This window comes from Atta cephalotes (genome assembly GCF_000143395.1).
Source record: "Atta cephalotes unplaced genomic scaffold scaffold00011, whole genome shotgun sequence".
NCBI classification, from domain to species: domain Eukaryota; kingdom Metazoa; phylum Arthropoda; class Insecta; order Hymenoptera; family Formicidae; genus Atta; species Atta cephalotes.
In genome coordinates this window covers 2,826,849-2,843,663 of record NW_012130075.1, presented here as the reverse complement: position 1 = coordinate 2,843,663, position 16,815 = coordinate 2,826,849, and the positions used below count along the sequence as shown (strand labels likewise).

General features: G+C 31.6%; 2 protein-coding genes across 2 annotated transcripts in view; one reads left to right on the top strand and one right to left on the bottom strand.

Annotated features, from left to right (window-relative positions):
• Positions 1-8,531: 8,531 nt before the first annotated feature.
• On the bottom strand, positions 8,532-13,343 carry LOC105617017 (TBC1 domain family member 13). The gene is made up of 11 exons (XM_012198599.1): positions 13,324-13,343; positions 13,171-13,244; positions 11,132-11,260; positions 10,715-10,871; positions 10,467-10,620; positions 10,368-10,370; positions 9,370-9,568; positions 9,082-9,283; positions 8,856-8,978; positions 8,724-8,781; positions 8,532-8,600 (listed from the first exon to the last, which is right to left on the bottom strand). Exons 1-11 carry the CDS (start codon positions 13,341-13,343, stop codon positions 8,532-8,534), a joined length of 1,188 nt encoding a protein of 395 aa, XP_012053989.1.
• A 1,898-nt stretch (positions 13,344-15,241) lies between these two features.
• Positions 15,242-16,815, top strand: part of LOC105617016 (tyrosine-protein phosphatase non-receptor type 21) — a 2,720-nt gene continuing 1,146 nt past the window's right edge. The window contains exons 1-4 of the mRNA XM_012198598.1: positions 15,242-15,588; positions 15,792-15,960; positions 16,040-16,201; positions 16,272-16,360. Coding sequence (XP_012053988.1) covers positions 15,242-15,588; positions 15,792-15,960; positions 16,040-16,201; positions 16,272-16,360 — 767 coding nt within the window. The remainder of the gene's footprint in view (positions 15,589-15,791; positions 15,961-16,039; positions 16,202-16,271; positions 16,361-16,815) is intronic.

Below are 16,815 nucleotides of genomic sequence, written 5' to 3'. Positions count from 1 at the left end.
GGAGAGAACTGAGCTAACTAACGGGCTAGCAGTTCATTAGAGATCGCTAAACTCTAGGGCGGCCCTCCTCTCCCCCTGTAAAGGGGGATGAGGATTTCGTTATTGCGCGATATGCGTTTTGTTCGGACGTGAGAGACGATTTCTCGTCAAATTTTCGCTAAGAGCAGATACACATCGAATTCTGATGCACACATACACATGCGCGCACGCGCATTCATCTACGTTTTTTTAAAAGAATGATTTTGCTTAGTATCTAGAAATTTAGGTAAATACAGATTTGACAATTTTGTTGGAACATCCAATTATGTAGAAAACTCAAGCATGATGAGAAATGACGCAAAAACTTTTTTCTAGCAACCAACTCGAAAGTTTTAATTATTTGAATAGTTCAACAAAATTATTTTCAGATCTATACATGGACGGATTGAAGATTTCTTTTTGGAGAAGAAGGGACATTAATCAATTCTGTTATCATATAAATAACAATTTTTGTATTAATGAATCTTTTGAATATTTTAGATCTTATAGTTAGAATGTCCCCTCTCTATCCTAATTTTGAATGAGAAAAATATTAGATTTTTAAATCATAACTTTTTTTTTTGAAGAAAGCAAAATGCAGATTTTATTAAAATCAAAATGTGTAATTCTTTTTAATATTGCTATTGTTATTATTATGTACAAAATATTTGTGATCATTTTCCTAAAAAAAGAAATTTTTTAAAAATTCATAAAATAATAGAAAGGTTTCCTATACGAGAAACATTATATTAAAAATAATATTAAATTAAAAAATATTGAAGTTAAATAAAAGGAAAAGAAAAATGGTGAATAAAATAAAGAAGATAAAATTTCATTTAACAAAATTTATAAAATTATAAAATTATGATAATTTTTTCCAAAACAATTTAGTGAATGCAACATTGTATATAACTTTTTCCTACTTTCCAGACAAAATTTCATGATTTTCTTTGATGCTTTCAATAATTCTATTGATATTACTATATTAATAGTATTATAGTAATGTTGTTAACATTGCTTGCATTTAATTGTTAAATTGGTAATATTTGCGTCGTAAATGCGCATGATGTACGCATACTAAACATCTTAAGAACCAAGAATTTATTTAATTTTGCAAATTCCTTTAATTTTGCAAAATTCCTTGATTTTTCTCTGATTTCTAGTTTTATAACAACTCTGAGATTGTCTTGATACGATTCTTATGTTGATTCATTGTACCAAAAATAATATAGGCAAACACAAATTCTATTTTGTAACCATTAAAGTATAGTAAACTTTTATGTAAGTCCAATAACACTGCAAAATTTTAAGCTTTCCCCTATTCGTATGTCCTGTATTGCTGAGAGCATTATGTTGAGTACATTGAAATTATAAATATAATTAAAATAATGATTTATATAATATTAACTTAAATAAATTAAAGCTATATTTATCATCTGTTTTAGTATATATTTTATATTATATTAAAACGAGTCAATGCGGATAGGCACACAAATCGGAAGAAAAAGAATATTTTACAATACTTACAAATAAAATAAGATTCCTTATATTAAAACAATTAACAAACTACAAATGGGCCTTTAGGAATCGGCGCTGTAATAATTGCGCGATTATTTCGATTGATCTAAAACAATCCTCTATAATATATTTGTCGAACGTTTCGATTAACTTCTAGTCTTCATCAGCGAATGTATATAAAATCCATATAAATCTTCATCTTGCGGTTACACTCTAACATCAAATTTTCCATAATAAGTTAATAAGTGGAATGGTCAACGATATTTGATTTCAGGAGTACGTCAAATATAAAACATAATCCTAACATAGTTGTTGTAACATAGTTGTTGCAAATTCTCTTTCTCGTGAATTAAAATTTAAGACAAAACGACGATAATTAAATAAATATAACATATATTGTATAAGTCGATGATGTTCATCTGCTGCGATGTCAATCGTCGTGAAGAACATTTTATTTTTAACAAAAACATTATGAAATATTAATTTTTTTTAGATTAAAAAAATATTATAAAAAAAGAAATATTACAAAACCAATTAATTTCAAGCAAACAAAATTATAAAGCTACAATATTTAATAATTAATTGAGTAATGAGTAAAGTGGCTTAAAAGCATACTAATAGTTACCCTACCTAAATTTTTTTAGTTATAGATACAGATACTTTAGCAATACTATTCTGTATACATCTTTGCATATACAATGTGTACAACTATAAAGGAGGCAGTATCGATTCCATTGAATCGTGCATGAAAACATGTTTCCTCGTATATCGATATCCGTGTCGCACAGCCGGAAACGTCGCGAGCCGGAAACAAGGCCTCGCATTGACGAAGGGAGGGAAAGGATGAATGGCGGCGAAGACCAAAGGATCCTTCTCGATCGCGGCGGCGACGGTTGTCGATGTAGACATCTATCGATCCAATGCCGATAATCTACGGATCTCCGGCTCTTCGGCCGGATGGCAGCGAGTTATTATGTAATGGGACAACATTTGCGGCAATATAAAATCGGCTTCGTAATGTCGTGACGCGTCTCTCCGCGCGCGGCATGAGAGAGGTAAGATCCATGTACAATGCACGGAACGACAGATAGACGCGCACGCTGAGTGTATCCACCGGTACAAATAAATGATTGAGATCCTTGATACATCGGACCACCAACGAATAGGAGATATACACGCCGAGGCACGGCACGGTAAATTAACTGTAAACAGTGCTCAATGTGTCGCGGCCACGATAGTATCTTGACATCGCGTCGCGTGGTTAAAACGGTTTGATAAAGACAAGCGCCGGTTGAAACAGCTTGATAAAAGTAACCTTTAGCTGCACTTAGCAGAAAAAGTGACTTTGCAACTGTTGTAAGATTCTTGAATAAAATTGGTTTACACATTTAGATTCAATAAGCAAAAACTAATAATTAAAGAATCCCTTACCAATTATTATTGAGCTTATTCTTTTTAGCTAAACTTTTTGTATAGTTCATTTCTCTTTTCTCTTTTTTTTCTTCAACATGGAGAAAAGGAAGAAAGATAAAGTATTCAAAAAGCGCTCTTATCTCTGAAATTCTGTAATATGCGTGATATAAAGTATGTTAGCACACTAACATCATTGTAAGCGCGTTTTGAATACAGGCCAAATTATGCAAGAAATTCAACTAAAAAAAACAGACCCAACAACATTGCAACAACATTGCGATCAATTACGTTCCAGCAATATGATTTCAATATTATTACAATATTGCTGGAACTCTGCAATGTTGTGACCTATATTGTATATGGGATTCTTTAATGATTGGTTTTTATCCTTATTAGTTTTTTGTTGAATCTAAATGTACTTCTGCTGCATGAAATCTTATAACAGCTAATTGCAAGGTTTTTTTCTATAATATTAAATGGAGTCAAAGTTATGCTATCATCTGATGATTACCGAGACGCCGTAAAAATTTTTCGGACGCTGGAAGGATCGAGAATCGAAAGCTTTTCAGCACAAGCGAAACAGGATAGATTGGTGGTGGACCGATCGGTATATTCCCTCTCGCGATTCCCCAGTCCGTATTAGGTCGCACACGAATCTATCATCTTCCGAAAGGCGTGCCGAAGCCCTCCTTTGAGAGGTCAGGATCCATCAATCCAAAGCTGTATGCAGGCGCATCGGGACCACCGCTGGGAACGCTGGCGAACAACAATCTGCCGAGTCATCCTCGGCCGATCTTGGCACATTCGTCAACCCTATGGCTTCGTGTGTCACCTCCTCGGGCTGACGTGGGAGAGATCTGGTAACTCGTGAATTCAACACAAATTCGAGAGCCCCGCGCCAGTGGCGTAACTAGAATTCTCGGATCCTCGTGTAAAGAGTTCGCAAACAATCTTATATGAAAAGAACTGCACTTTTTAAATATAAATATATGAAATATCTAAAAATGTAGTTAGATACAGATCTGAAAATTATTTTATTAAAAATACGGTAAGTCAATAGATTATCTTAATTTTGTTAAGATATTTCGGCGCATTAAAAAGCACTGAAAAATAAAGATAGATATAATATAAGTATAATATTAAGGCTATTTTAATAATTGACTTATTCACGTAGCTATGTATGATTATTAGAATAGTAAAAATTTTTACAGCATTGCTCATCATGTTTGAGTTATTAACATAATTATTTTTATCAACAAAATTCTTTTCAACATTAAAAGAAAATCGACTGATGAGATATATTAAATACGCATAAGTAAGAAAGGTCATATTCGATCAAAGCAATTCTTCGTGTCTAAATGTCTAATCATATTTCTTTTGTGAATTTATTTTCAAGTTATGTGCCGATTATTTGTCGGTCTTGAAATACAACCCTAAACCCGAAGTAATAATATCACAAGTAATTTAAAAATTTTGTTCGTAGGCATCTTACAATTAGAAGGATTCTTTTCAGATCTGTATTTAGCTAATTTTTGTAACTAGATATTTCTAGAACTAGGATAGAACTATAATTTTAAAAGAAGTCGTCTTTTTCAAATTACAATAATTTTTCAAATTAGAAAGAAAACTAAAATTATTTTCTTTTCGGAAAGAAGCAAATATGACAGATCTTACGAACACATATAAATTTTTCCAACAAATTTTTCTATCCGGAAAAAAACCGAGAAAATCAGCAGAAAAATAGGAAAAAAGATTTTTTTTCCGAAATTTTAAAATTATAATTTCAACAAAATCGTTTTTTTCGTGTACTTTCATAATTTCCAACGTTTGTAAAAACAAACGCATTAAAAAGCATTAAATCGCATGTATCGGACGACACACTTTTAGAGTGGATTCTTTAGATGTGTTTCTCTCTCTATTATATTTTCGTAATCATAAATAGAGAATATAGTGTAATCACCGAGAATCGTTTCGACCCCGGATTCCGCTTTAATAAAAAGAACGAGGGTCTATCCTCGGGCGATACGCGAACTCTGATGAATCCCCGACGTTGTCCTGACTACCAGAAGACGGCAGCCGTCTTCCTGGCGCGTATATTCTTTAACGATCGCATCAACGATCATAAAATCCGCGATCTCTGATTAACTGAGAAATGGCGGCGAGAGGGATGACCAAAGTAAATTTCAAGCTTCGACCCCCTAATGAGGGGGGGCGTGTTTATGGTTTGTATAGGTATAGGTATCTACTGTCGCCTAGTTTTTTGTACGATTTTATAGAGCCCGCGGCTCCTGGATCCTCTTATTCTTCATTAGACTTTGATTGCCATCAGGTCACTATTATGGTCGCACTACTTGTCATCCGTACATCAAATATATCAGACATAATCTCGATACATTTAAAGAAAAAGATATGATGGTGAGATAATGGTAACTATATAGGTGATAACTGTACAAATTTTATATGTAAAATAAATGTAGATAATTGAATAAATAATAAATTATAATCATAAAATAAGTTATTCAACTGTATATATTATTTCTACATACATTTAAAGAAATTGTAAGGCAAATGCAATAAGTTAAGAATTACTTGAACAAATTACAGATTATTCTAAACTGCATTCAAAAGTAATATAAAAAAAATTAGAGACAGTTGACTCATCTCAAAAATTATTTCAATAAAAAGTAATATTTTTTAAATTTATACTCTAATAGAAATATATGAAAATGAATTACAAAATAATAATAAAATCTCTATTTTGTTATAAGTACTTTATGAATCCAAAAATATTTATGTAAAGTTACATTGAAATGTGAACATTAATTGTTTAGTAAATAAACAAACATATTTATTTGTTAATGAATCTGAATGAAACTTTGCATAAGTCATTTTTAATACTTCAAATATTTGTATAAAAGATTTAAATTTTTGTTATTATTTAAAAAATTTTTGTTTATAACAATGAAACTAATATCAAATAAAATAAATAATCTATAAAAATGTATTGCTTAATAAAAACAGAATGTTATAAACAACTTTTATATATAAGTAGTTTGTTTAAAGCGTAAATTTAATATATGTGTTTTATGTCCTTACAACCTCCTTAAGTTAAACAAAAAGTCACGAGGATATCAAAATAATTTCAAAATAATTATTAAAAAGCACTTTTCAATCAATTACTGTTTATTTTAACGGCATTTGACATTATCATGACCTGTTGTTTAATTTGTACACAGAAAGAACAATTTTGCTGGAAAATCTAAACTTTTGCTGGACACACATTTGAAAATAATTTAGTTGGACCATCAAAATAATTATGTTAGAAATTAAAAAATTATGATACAATCAAAATTTTGCTGCGCAAAATTTTGTTATTCTAGTAATTAGTTTGAGTTTCCAATATTATTTTCAAATTTATATCCAGCAAAATTTTATATCTTTCAGCAAAAAATCGTTCTTTCCATGTAATAGAAAACTTGTATAGTTGTTACTTATATCATTGCTATCAATGTTTTTTCCTAATTGTAAATATACTAGATAAATATCAAATTTCATGCTTTACCTCGGATACTATTCAAATATCGATATTCGGCAAGTCAGAAGCGAAGAAAGAATATTCTACATCTCTAAAACGCGATAATGATTTGCGGGCTCGATCGAAAACCCGACTGCCGTCGCCAAGCCTCGGATGAGTCCCTGCGCGAACTGAGATTATAAATCAGGTAATCAACCGCTATAAAAGTCCACCCACACGAGCGCGGGTGCTTTTTCGCTGAGACCTTGCGCGACTTTTGTGCGGTATTCGAATCGCGCCTATCCTTAAAATCTCGTGATACGGCAACGATTCGCCACGCCGGGGGTCCAGGCCGCGACGACTGGATGTCTGGTCTCTCAACAAAGCATGTCGGTGGTCGTTGGTGATAAAGAGGAACGCCAGTTGAACCGCAGTCTCCGTAATTTTCTATTCTGTTTACAGTCAGGAATATCATTTTGCGCTATTTTTAATACTTCGTCGGCAAACTTGAACTTTAAAAACATAGTTGATATTTTGTAAATTTTGATAAATTTAAATTTGTAACAAATAAGTGAAATACAATCCGATTTTTACGATAGTAAAAATTCGTTATTAAAGCTTTCACAAATATACAGAAATTTTTTCAGATCTAAACAATTCAAGACAATATAAAAATCTGCACTGAAGCCCACATTATTGAAAGGTTCAAAATTCTTCGAAATTGTTAATTGTTAATTTCGCAGATATAAGCGAAGAATTTTCTTGTATATATCTTCCCTTAATCATACAAATTTTTTTCGATTCGTTGTTTTTTGATAATAATTTCAATATATATCTATTGCAGACCGCGATAAAGATGTTCGCGTAGCTTCGATGTGAATAAGAAAGATGTATCCTGATTAATATTCTCGCCATCTCGTCCGGGTCAATCATTCTATTCCACAGAGAGTGAGACGAGATGAAATAAAATCTGGAAATTCGGTTTACTCTGCTAGAGAAAATGACGGCTTTATTAATCCAATAATGATCGTCGTTTTCTCTGTCTTACTCATTCACTCTATGGTAAGTAGAATGATTTTATTAGAATCTCTCTCGCAAGTAGAATGAAAAATGCACATTTCTCGAAGAAGGCTCGAATTGTGTCGTCGACCAAAGTTTGCAAAGTAATTTAATTATAGAGATATATGATGTATAGGATGGAATACGGCAATTCATAAACTTGATAGAGAACTGATAACATTTTCCTTTATTTTATAAACGTAGTTCGAACGGCGCATTTTATTACAAAAATAAGATTATAAAATGTAATTTCTCCTCTTAACATATCGCATAATTACTATGGCGCGTACAAATGTACTAATCTATTGCGATGCGATTATTGCAAAATTCATGTTGTATTGGACAATCGGGAAAGCTTAAACCAGATTTCCCTTTTCAAAATTTATGTCTATTTCTGCCAATGTAGATTAATTTTAATCTCAATTTAATTTACTCCTTATCTTTTTCTCTAATTCTTATAACTATATATAAAACTATATATAACTATATATAAAAAAAAATAAACAATAGATTAAACTGAGATTAAAGTTATTTATATTGGTAGAAAAGGATTAATCTTCATTTTATTATCTGCCGTTTGCGAAATGATTATCATATTTTTTGTATAAATTTACATTTTGACTTCCACATGTTACATTCCAATATTAACATTATGTATATACACAAATATACTCTCTATATATGCATATATCAAAAGATTTAACATCTGGCAAAATGCTGTATATAGATTTCAATATTCGCATAAGAGTATCATATATACAGCTGTTAAATATTTGATATAAGATTGGCTATCAACTTGAACATCTATATGATATTATATTATAATTGATATTTCATTGCATTTCTCTCCTCTCGGGAATGACGATGGTATATAAAATTACACTTTACGATATATCACGCACATGTAGTTATAACAATTCAGGAAAAGGAGAGGAAGAAAATCATGATATTTGACATACCGAGAAATTATTGCATCTTGTCCGCTATTGTTCTTAATTAATTACGAAAATTATAAAGTCTTGCCTGCCAGGGTAGCGGCTTTAGAGAGCACAATCTGGATGTCCATCGAGGGAAAATTCTAGATATAGAACATTATTATTTTTGACATGCCCACCTTACTAGGTAATAAATTAGTTCTGGTAATAATAATAGAAAATATAAATGCACATATAAATTAATAAAATATATTTATATCTCTCACCTGCAGGAGTTTAACATTTGTAGCAAAATCGCCGGCCAGTAACTGGTCCCTGAGTAATCTAAAAATACGTACACATAAATGTTAAAAGAACGAAAATTATTGCCAAAGATATTATAAAATTTATTTACTTACAGGATCATAGCACAGCAGATATGTATGAGGAAACTGAATCTATTCTCATCAGCAAACAAGGAATCCCATATCCTCATAACATCCGGCAGAGGAAATTCTTGCGAAAGAAGGAGTGTCAACCATCTTGTTCCAAGCACAGGAAAAGATGAGAATTAGAGAGAGAGTCAGCAATGAGAATTATAAGTATGACGATAATGATAATAATCATCGATTGCTATAGTATTACCTAAAGCTATAATATTGCGGGCATAGCTCTTGCTGATGTAAACGCAACCAAATATCAGGATCATTGGCTCTAACTTGATTGGTCAATTTACTCATCATCGAATTAATTCCAAATTCAGCTTCATCCAACGTCTTTATAAAAAAATCACGTATTTCAGCCATCAGATTAGTAAAACAGAAAAAAGTATCTGCCTCAGCGTGTTCTATGAAACATAATAAAATAGATATATAGATATCGCAATCAGCAGATGTCATTTATGCATTTCAATTGCTTTCATATAATATATACTTCTCCATGTGGGATCTGGATCACAAGCAAATGCGTGATATATAGGTCCAACTATTTCATTCATTCCCTGTACGTAACCTTGGCCAGGATTCAATTTAGCGTATAAAAAGAGTATTCTTTCCAAAACTTCCCAGTGTGCTTCACCACCTTCTGATAATGGCGCGTAATCTTCCGTAGCCTTTCTGACAGAAACCGCTATCTAATAGATAAAATAATAATATAATGTAGTAGTAACATGAGTCGTATCTGCAGGATGTTATGAAATTATCTTTTCTGTTTATAGGCGGTATTCATAGTCAGTTCTTATTTCGAAACTATCTTAAGTAATGTCTTAAATAGAGTCCGACTGAAATTTCGGTTTTGTTTTCGATAAAAAATCAGGGTTTCGTTTTGAAATTAAGAAAAAATTTCGGTAGATTAATCGAAATTATATAAGTTGCAACGCGTCAGTGAGCGTCCAAAAAAACAACTTCGATTTTAATTATTAACTTATTGATTAAACTTGAGATAATTTAAATATAAACTTTGATGTAATCCTAATAATAACTGTGATTTGATTTCTTTAAAAATTGAGGATGTAATATTATTATATTATTATATAGTTAGATATTTTAATAAAATCTTGTTTTTTAAAGAGTATATAAATTTGTCATGATTTCTGAAAAAATGTGACTCCGTTAGCTTTTCTCCTTCTTTTTTTTTAGTAAGACGTATCTAAATTGCGATTTTGATTTCGCCGAAATTGAACAACCAAATATTTGTTTTCGGTTTCGGCCCGAAGTTAAAATGTGGTTTCGATCGGACTCTAATCTTAAGACGCTAATATGGCTTTCTGATTGGTTCGTGACTATATTTCTAAGACCGTACTTAAGACGATCTCGAATATAAGATCTGACTATGAATATCGGCCTATAATACACAAGATATAAAAATATAAAGATTATTTTTAAAGTTATCTTAGGTAGAATTTATTACTCTACTTGCATCGTTTATAATACCTGCTGCTTTCCACGTCAACGTAAGGGCAAAGATAAGTAAAATCTATTAATAAATTTAACAAAAAAATTAGTGAAGCTTTAATCGTTGTAGTTTTTTACCTTTGTTACTCCTAAGCCCTTTCTCTCAACGTTTGCGCTTTTCAGTACTGTGTGTTGAACTCTGTGATGTAAACGCTGACCGTTAGCATTCACTATCTTTTGACATGGATAATCAGTGCCTTGTTGAAAAAATGATATGTCTGGACATAATCGCCTGTACACGTAAAATTTATTTTTCTGATTCTCTGTGTTTTTATTAATGCTTTGGGAAAAAAGCTGTCAGAATATTTATACAATAAGACTCTTACCTAACATCTTTATCAATCTGAAGTAGAACTTCATTATCTTTAAAGTACGTTTGCCACTTACTATCTGGATTTAAATTGAGAGGATGATCATGTAACGTTACATCGACTCGTTCTTTGTCATCGGTATTTGATTCTCCAGGCATAACAATGAGATCCTCTGAAACCATCAAATTCAAATTATAAAAAACATTATACATAAATTTCCATGAGGTTTTTTTTAACATTAATTATTTGCGTGTAATATTTCTGACATTCCAATATTTTATATTTTAATTTTCATTGTTTCTTTTTGGTGATTTATAAATAAAAATTAACATTATTCTATACATTCTTTATGAATATTTAATTTATGAAATTGGAACATCCTTCACACAAATAATAAAGGGTTAATAAATGATACAAAAAATAACTTCTCACCAATGAAAGTATTGTACAACTCTCTTTTACGTTTTAAAGTCTCTATCCAATTAGACTTTATCGGTGGCAAATAATTCAATAGCAGTTTCCAACATAAAGGCCTCAGCCCACCGGGCTCGTCAGGTATGCCTGAGATATAAGAAAGAATGCAAGAGAATTATTATTATTAGATTATTAGTATTAGATCATTATCATTAGGTTATTAATATCAGTATTATCAGATTATTAGTATTAAAATGATTAAGATGATTAATGCAAGGCATAAACATATTATTATTATTATTATATCTGCAATAAACAAAACAAAAGGCTTGTGGCAAACAAATTCTTTTTGGCTGAATTTCTTAAACTTCCCCAACTAATGATTTATCATCAATATATGATTAACTGTAATCTTGATCTTAACTTAATGTTTTCTTAATTCTTGGAATTGAATAATTAAATCGAGATTTAATCCTACATTAGTGAAAGTGAGCTTTATATAATTCATTGTTTTTTTTCTTCAATATGGAGAGAAAAAGAAAAAAGACGAATCATACAAGAAGTTTAGCTCAAAAGAAACAGACTTAAAAAGATATTTTAATCCTTTTCCATTGAATTAATACATATTAAAAGTTGCTTTATGGCCTAGTTTACATCGTGCACTTGATACACGTACTAACTAATAATTTTCTATTAAATTATTTTAATTTCAGCAATGTATTTAAAGAATGATGTACTAAATTGATACAATATGCATCAAAATGATTACTTAAATACACATCATGTATTACACGTATTGTCAAAATTAAAATAATTTAATAAAAAATTATTAATTAATATCCATATCAAGTACATGATGTAAGATCATAAAACAGCCTTTACTATGTATTAATTCAATGGAGTGTAAATGATCAAATTCACTATAATTCACTATAATTCTCCTGATAGTCAAATCTGCAGACAGATTTTGAGCAGAGTCTACTACCAATTTTTGATTGCAGAAAGACAATAAATTATACACAGTTTGTACTATCAAACAATGTCAGCAAACTGCTGTCAAAAATGATAAAGCCTGCTGACATGCTATGCTAGCAAATTGATGACAGAAACCGAACAGAGTCTGCTGCATAACTTGATAACAGATTATGAACAAGATCTGCCATTTTCATATATAGCCTCGCCATGAGATGGATTTGCTTCTCGTAAAAAGAAAACATCTCGGAGTTCTGTAAGAATTGACGTATGTAAATCGAAGGCAAATCTTTTAAAGATTCCCAAGCTCTTTTAGAATGTGCTTTCTGAAACTCTGAATATTTTTTTTTACTATTTTATAATTTTTTCATGTGTATTTTGAAATATGAAGCTAATCAATATTTTAGCAATAAAACTATATTGATTATTTCCAGTTTTCACACCAGTATACATTGTATAATTATATATAACCATGTATAATTATATATAACCATTTATATATATGTAAGCAAAATTTCTTGCAAAATCTCTTTCTAAGAAACCAAATCGATTTAAATGAAAATGATAGACCTTGTTGTTTCTGCTATAAAGTTATGTCAGCAAGCTCTGCTCAGTTTTTGCTTGCAATCTGCTATCAGATTCTATTAGCAAGTCCTATAGAAGGTTATATTTGAATTCTGCTACCAGACTGCTGCTGCAGTCTGTTTGCATAGAATGTTAACAGATTCTGTCAGCAGAACAGGAGCAGAATGCAACATCAATTATGATCAGTCTGCTAACATCTTCTGATCAAATCTGCTATCAGTCTCGACATTCTGCTAACATTTTGCTATTTGGATCTTTAGGCTTATATAAAATATCTAAATGCAATAAATATAATCAAACAAATTTAACGAAATAATACATGTATGGTCTATTAAATAATATGACAATATCATTATTGGATATTTTATCATTTAAAATATTTATATACTTTTACATGTAACTTTACTAATTCATCATCTATTGCAGCTTTTAATATGCACTAATGTAATAGTACAAATAACCGAATTCGCTATCAGTTGTATATAGAGTGACAGACGTACCATGGAAACATATTTTACTAAGGCTGACCGTATCTATCTCATCTGCATCGAGAACATCGTCAAACTCGCTCAATCTGTAAACAAATACAGATAAACAGACACATGAAATAAATCGAATTGGGGAACAAAATCTCGCGCAGGTATTTCGCTTACCTCTTTCGCAGGATGCTCATTTTCGTAGCACATGTGACTGATGTGACACTAAGCAGGGGTCCAGCGACGTGGGAGCTGCAGGGATCTAACCGCGGCCCCTTATCAGCATTCAGTGGGCGTGTGACACGGCGTTGATGCGTGCAGGCAGGCGCGTGTACAGATCTGATGCAGCGATATCCCGTAAATCTCGTTTTCTCATTATTGACTGCGGCCCGTCGCCTCGACGCATGCAACGATCGTCATCGCTTTCGAATCGCTCCGCCAGCTTACGACCAGCTGTAGCCGGCAGCGATGGCCATTGACTCCGGAGTATTTCGACGGGTGAATATCGATGCCCTTCTCTCTCTTTCTCTCTCTCTTTTGACCTCTCGATATATCAGCATCGATACTCGTCGCAGCCAAATGAAGTATCGATACTTTCACATGCTCTCGCGCCGAGAGATTTTCTGTCCTTGTTTTATGTCTAATAAATGATGAAGCTAGAATGAGACAATAGTAGCGACTCCCTGCACCTACATCGATAGTAAGCAATAGCAAGTTTTGTTCAGTATTGTCAGTAATATATAGTTTATCTCGTTGATGGATCGAATTACTTCGAAAGAGCAGAAACTGTGAAAACTTGGAAAGTAGATCGCAATATCGAGCGATACTTTAAAAGGAATTCAATGCTTGTTGTTTGATCAGCTAATTGATATGGCTACTGATAACGGAGACTCGAATTGCCAAAATATACATCTATCTTGGATGGGTAATGTGCCCACTAAGCGAATGTGTACACTGTTTACAGTGTTTACACAAGAAAGTGACTGATGAGTGTATACGATATTTTAAGACATTAAAGGAGTTCGCGTATGTGCGCACCGCTTAAAATATATATCAATATATCTCTTGACTTGTTATATCGCCAATTTATACTGCGACGTTTCTCGTAAATCGAGATCGTAATGTCACTTTATAACGTGAATGATATTTGATATAATTGTAAGTAGAATTTCTTAATCTATAATCTATCTCATTATTTTGTTCTATCATTATTCTGTTGAACACAAACTAACAGTATTTAATATTATAATTGCATTAATGTTATAATTTCCTAATCATCAATGTATCCAGATAACAACATGTCTATTTTATTTATAACCAAGTTACTTATTAATGCACTGCTATGTGTTGCTACCAGAATTGCAACAACTAAGTCTTCATTTATTAGCAACTTGATGCATTTATGATAACATTGAGGTGCAATTTGCTAGCAATTTGCCGACAACTTTAAAATTGTCCCCATCAAAATTCATACTGTTGCCATCATGTTGTCATAATATGCAACATCATACAATGCTGTCATATTGCTAACAACGCAAGATAACATTGACAGCTATCTCGCTGTTAAAATACTGGCAATACATATACACATAAGATCTGTTCATTTTAACTAAAGTTCTTGTACAGTTCATCTTTCTTCCTTTTCTTTCCACATTAGAGAAATCGTTGAAGATAAATCTACGGCAAATTACCAGTAATCATAGATTTGTTATCATAAGCAATCATAGATTTGTACGATTTTGCTGTGACATGTTTTGCTATCTGGATAACAGTGTATTACATTACATCTATTGTTAAATGGAAAATTATAATATTGATGTATGTGTTAGTTCGTATTTATTAGGATACATTAGGTCTTTCTTTATTCCTTTCTTTATTTAGATTATATTAGACTTTCTGGATTTTCTTTCTCTCTTTTACTAAAAAATATCAAATATATTTATTCCATTTTATATTCCAAGTACTAGTTCAATTACACAAAATCGTTACAAAAAAAGTTATAAAAAGACTTTTGTGACACTTTGAATTTCCCTTAGATTTATAATCAAGGTTACATATATGTATTTATTTTTTTAGTTACTTTGCGGCTGTCAAAATGCCGTTCAAGTTCCATTTGAAAAAGAGCAGACAATATAATGTCGTGTCCAAGAATCAGTATGTAATCTGTGTCGAATTGTTAGATGCCACTTCTATAGAATGCACTCTCAGCATCGACAGCGTTGGCCAGGAGTGTCTAGACAATGTGATGCAACGTTTGGGATTAGGGCAACCAGAATTTTTTAGCCTACGCTATGTTTGCCGCAGTACATCATCACTTCGATGGATTGATATGGACAAACCTTTAAAGAGACAGCTTGAAAAAGATGCTAAAAGCTTTACGCTTTACTTAAGAGTTATGTATTATATAGTGGACGTACAACTCATTCAAGATGAGATGACAAGGTTAACTTAATTCGCTTAAGTGATATAAGATCTGTTCTTTTTAACTCGCACAGTTTATCTTTTCTTGTTTCCTCTTCAAATTGAAGAAGAAAAAAGAAAATATGATATACAAAAATATGATATACAAAAAATTAAAAATAACAGACCTATAAGTTTCTTAAAAAATATAATTTTACATGTTTCTTCTCTTTTCCCTTCCACAGATATCATTATTATCTTCAATTGAAGAATGATGTGCTAGAAAACAAAGTACATTGTAATTACAGACAGGCTTGTGTGTTGGCAAGTTATTCTATGCAAGCTGAGTTTGGAAATTATAGTCCAGAGAGACACACAATCGAGTATCTCCAACAATGCACTTTCTTCCCAAATGTAACACCAATTTTCATAATTAAATTATTCTAATTGCAAATGTCATATAAATCCGGGTTCTGTTTAAATTTCTCTTTAGGGCGTAAACAAAACAGATCCAAATGGACAAGAATCTCTTTTATACACAGCAATATGTCAATATAAAAGTTTTGCCAATATGACACAAGCTACTGCAGAAGAATTATATATCTCGATTGCCATGCAACTAGAGGGATATGGTACTGAAACTTTTCCTGCCAAGGTATAAATAGCGCGTAAATTAATTAATTTTTATTGCTTCAAATACATGCTACAATTATGGAATATTTCAGGATAACATTAACAACAAAGTTATACTTGGAATTTCTATCAATGGAATTATGGTGGCCTATCCTAATACTCAAACAACGCAATTTTATAGGTTAATTTACTTTTTATTTTATATATATGACTTTAAGTCTGTTCTTTTCAGCTGAATTTCTTGCATATTCATCTTTTCTCTTTTTCTTTCCACGTTGGAAAAAAAAAAGAGAAGACAAATAGTGCAAAAAATTCAACTTAAAAGGACTTTTTATACTCACTAAATTACCTACCTTGATTAAAAAGTTCCCGGAATTCATTCAGAAAATTCAAAATACAAGTTTTATTCATCAAAAGTGATATTGTCCCCTTCAAAATACTCCCCATCGACTGCAACGCACTTATGCCAACACTTGATCCAGCTCTCGAAACATTTCTGGAACTCTATTGTCGGTATAACCATCAGAGTATCTTCGATTTTTCCATTACCTCCTTTCGGCTGTTAAAACGCGTAATTTTTTGACTCGATCGAATAGAAAAAAATCAGGGAGCCATATCAGGTGAATTCGATGGCTG

What these genes read in the sequence shown, in the direction of transcription:
- LOC105617017 (XM_012198599.1), bottom strand. Translation starts at nt 13,343, where the DNA reads ATGAGCATCCTGCGAAAGAG. An exon ending in GTTGTACAATACTTTCATTG is followed by an intron (nt 10,872 to 11,131) that starts GTGAGAAGTTAT and finishes TGATGGTTTCAG; the next exon opens with AGGATCTCATTGTTATGCCT. An exon ending in CCGCAATATTATAGCTTTAG is followed by an intron (nt 8,979 to 9,081) that starts GTAATACTATAG and finishes GCTTGGAACAAG; the next exon opens with ATGGTTGACACTCCTTCTTT.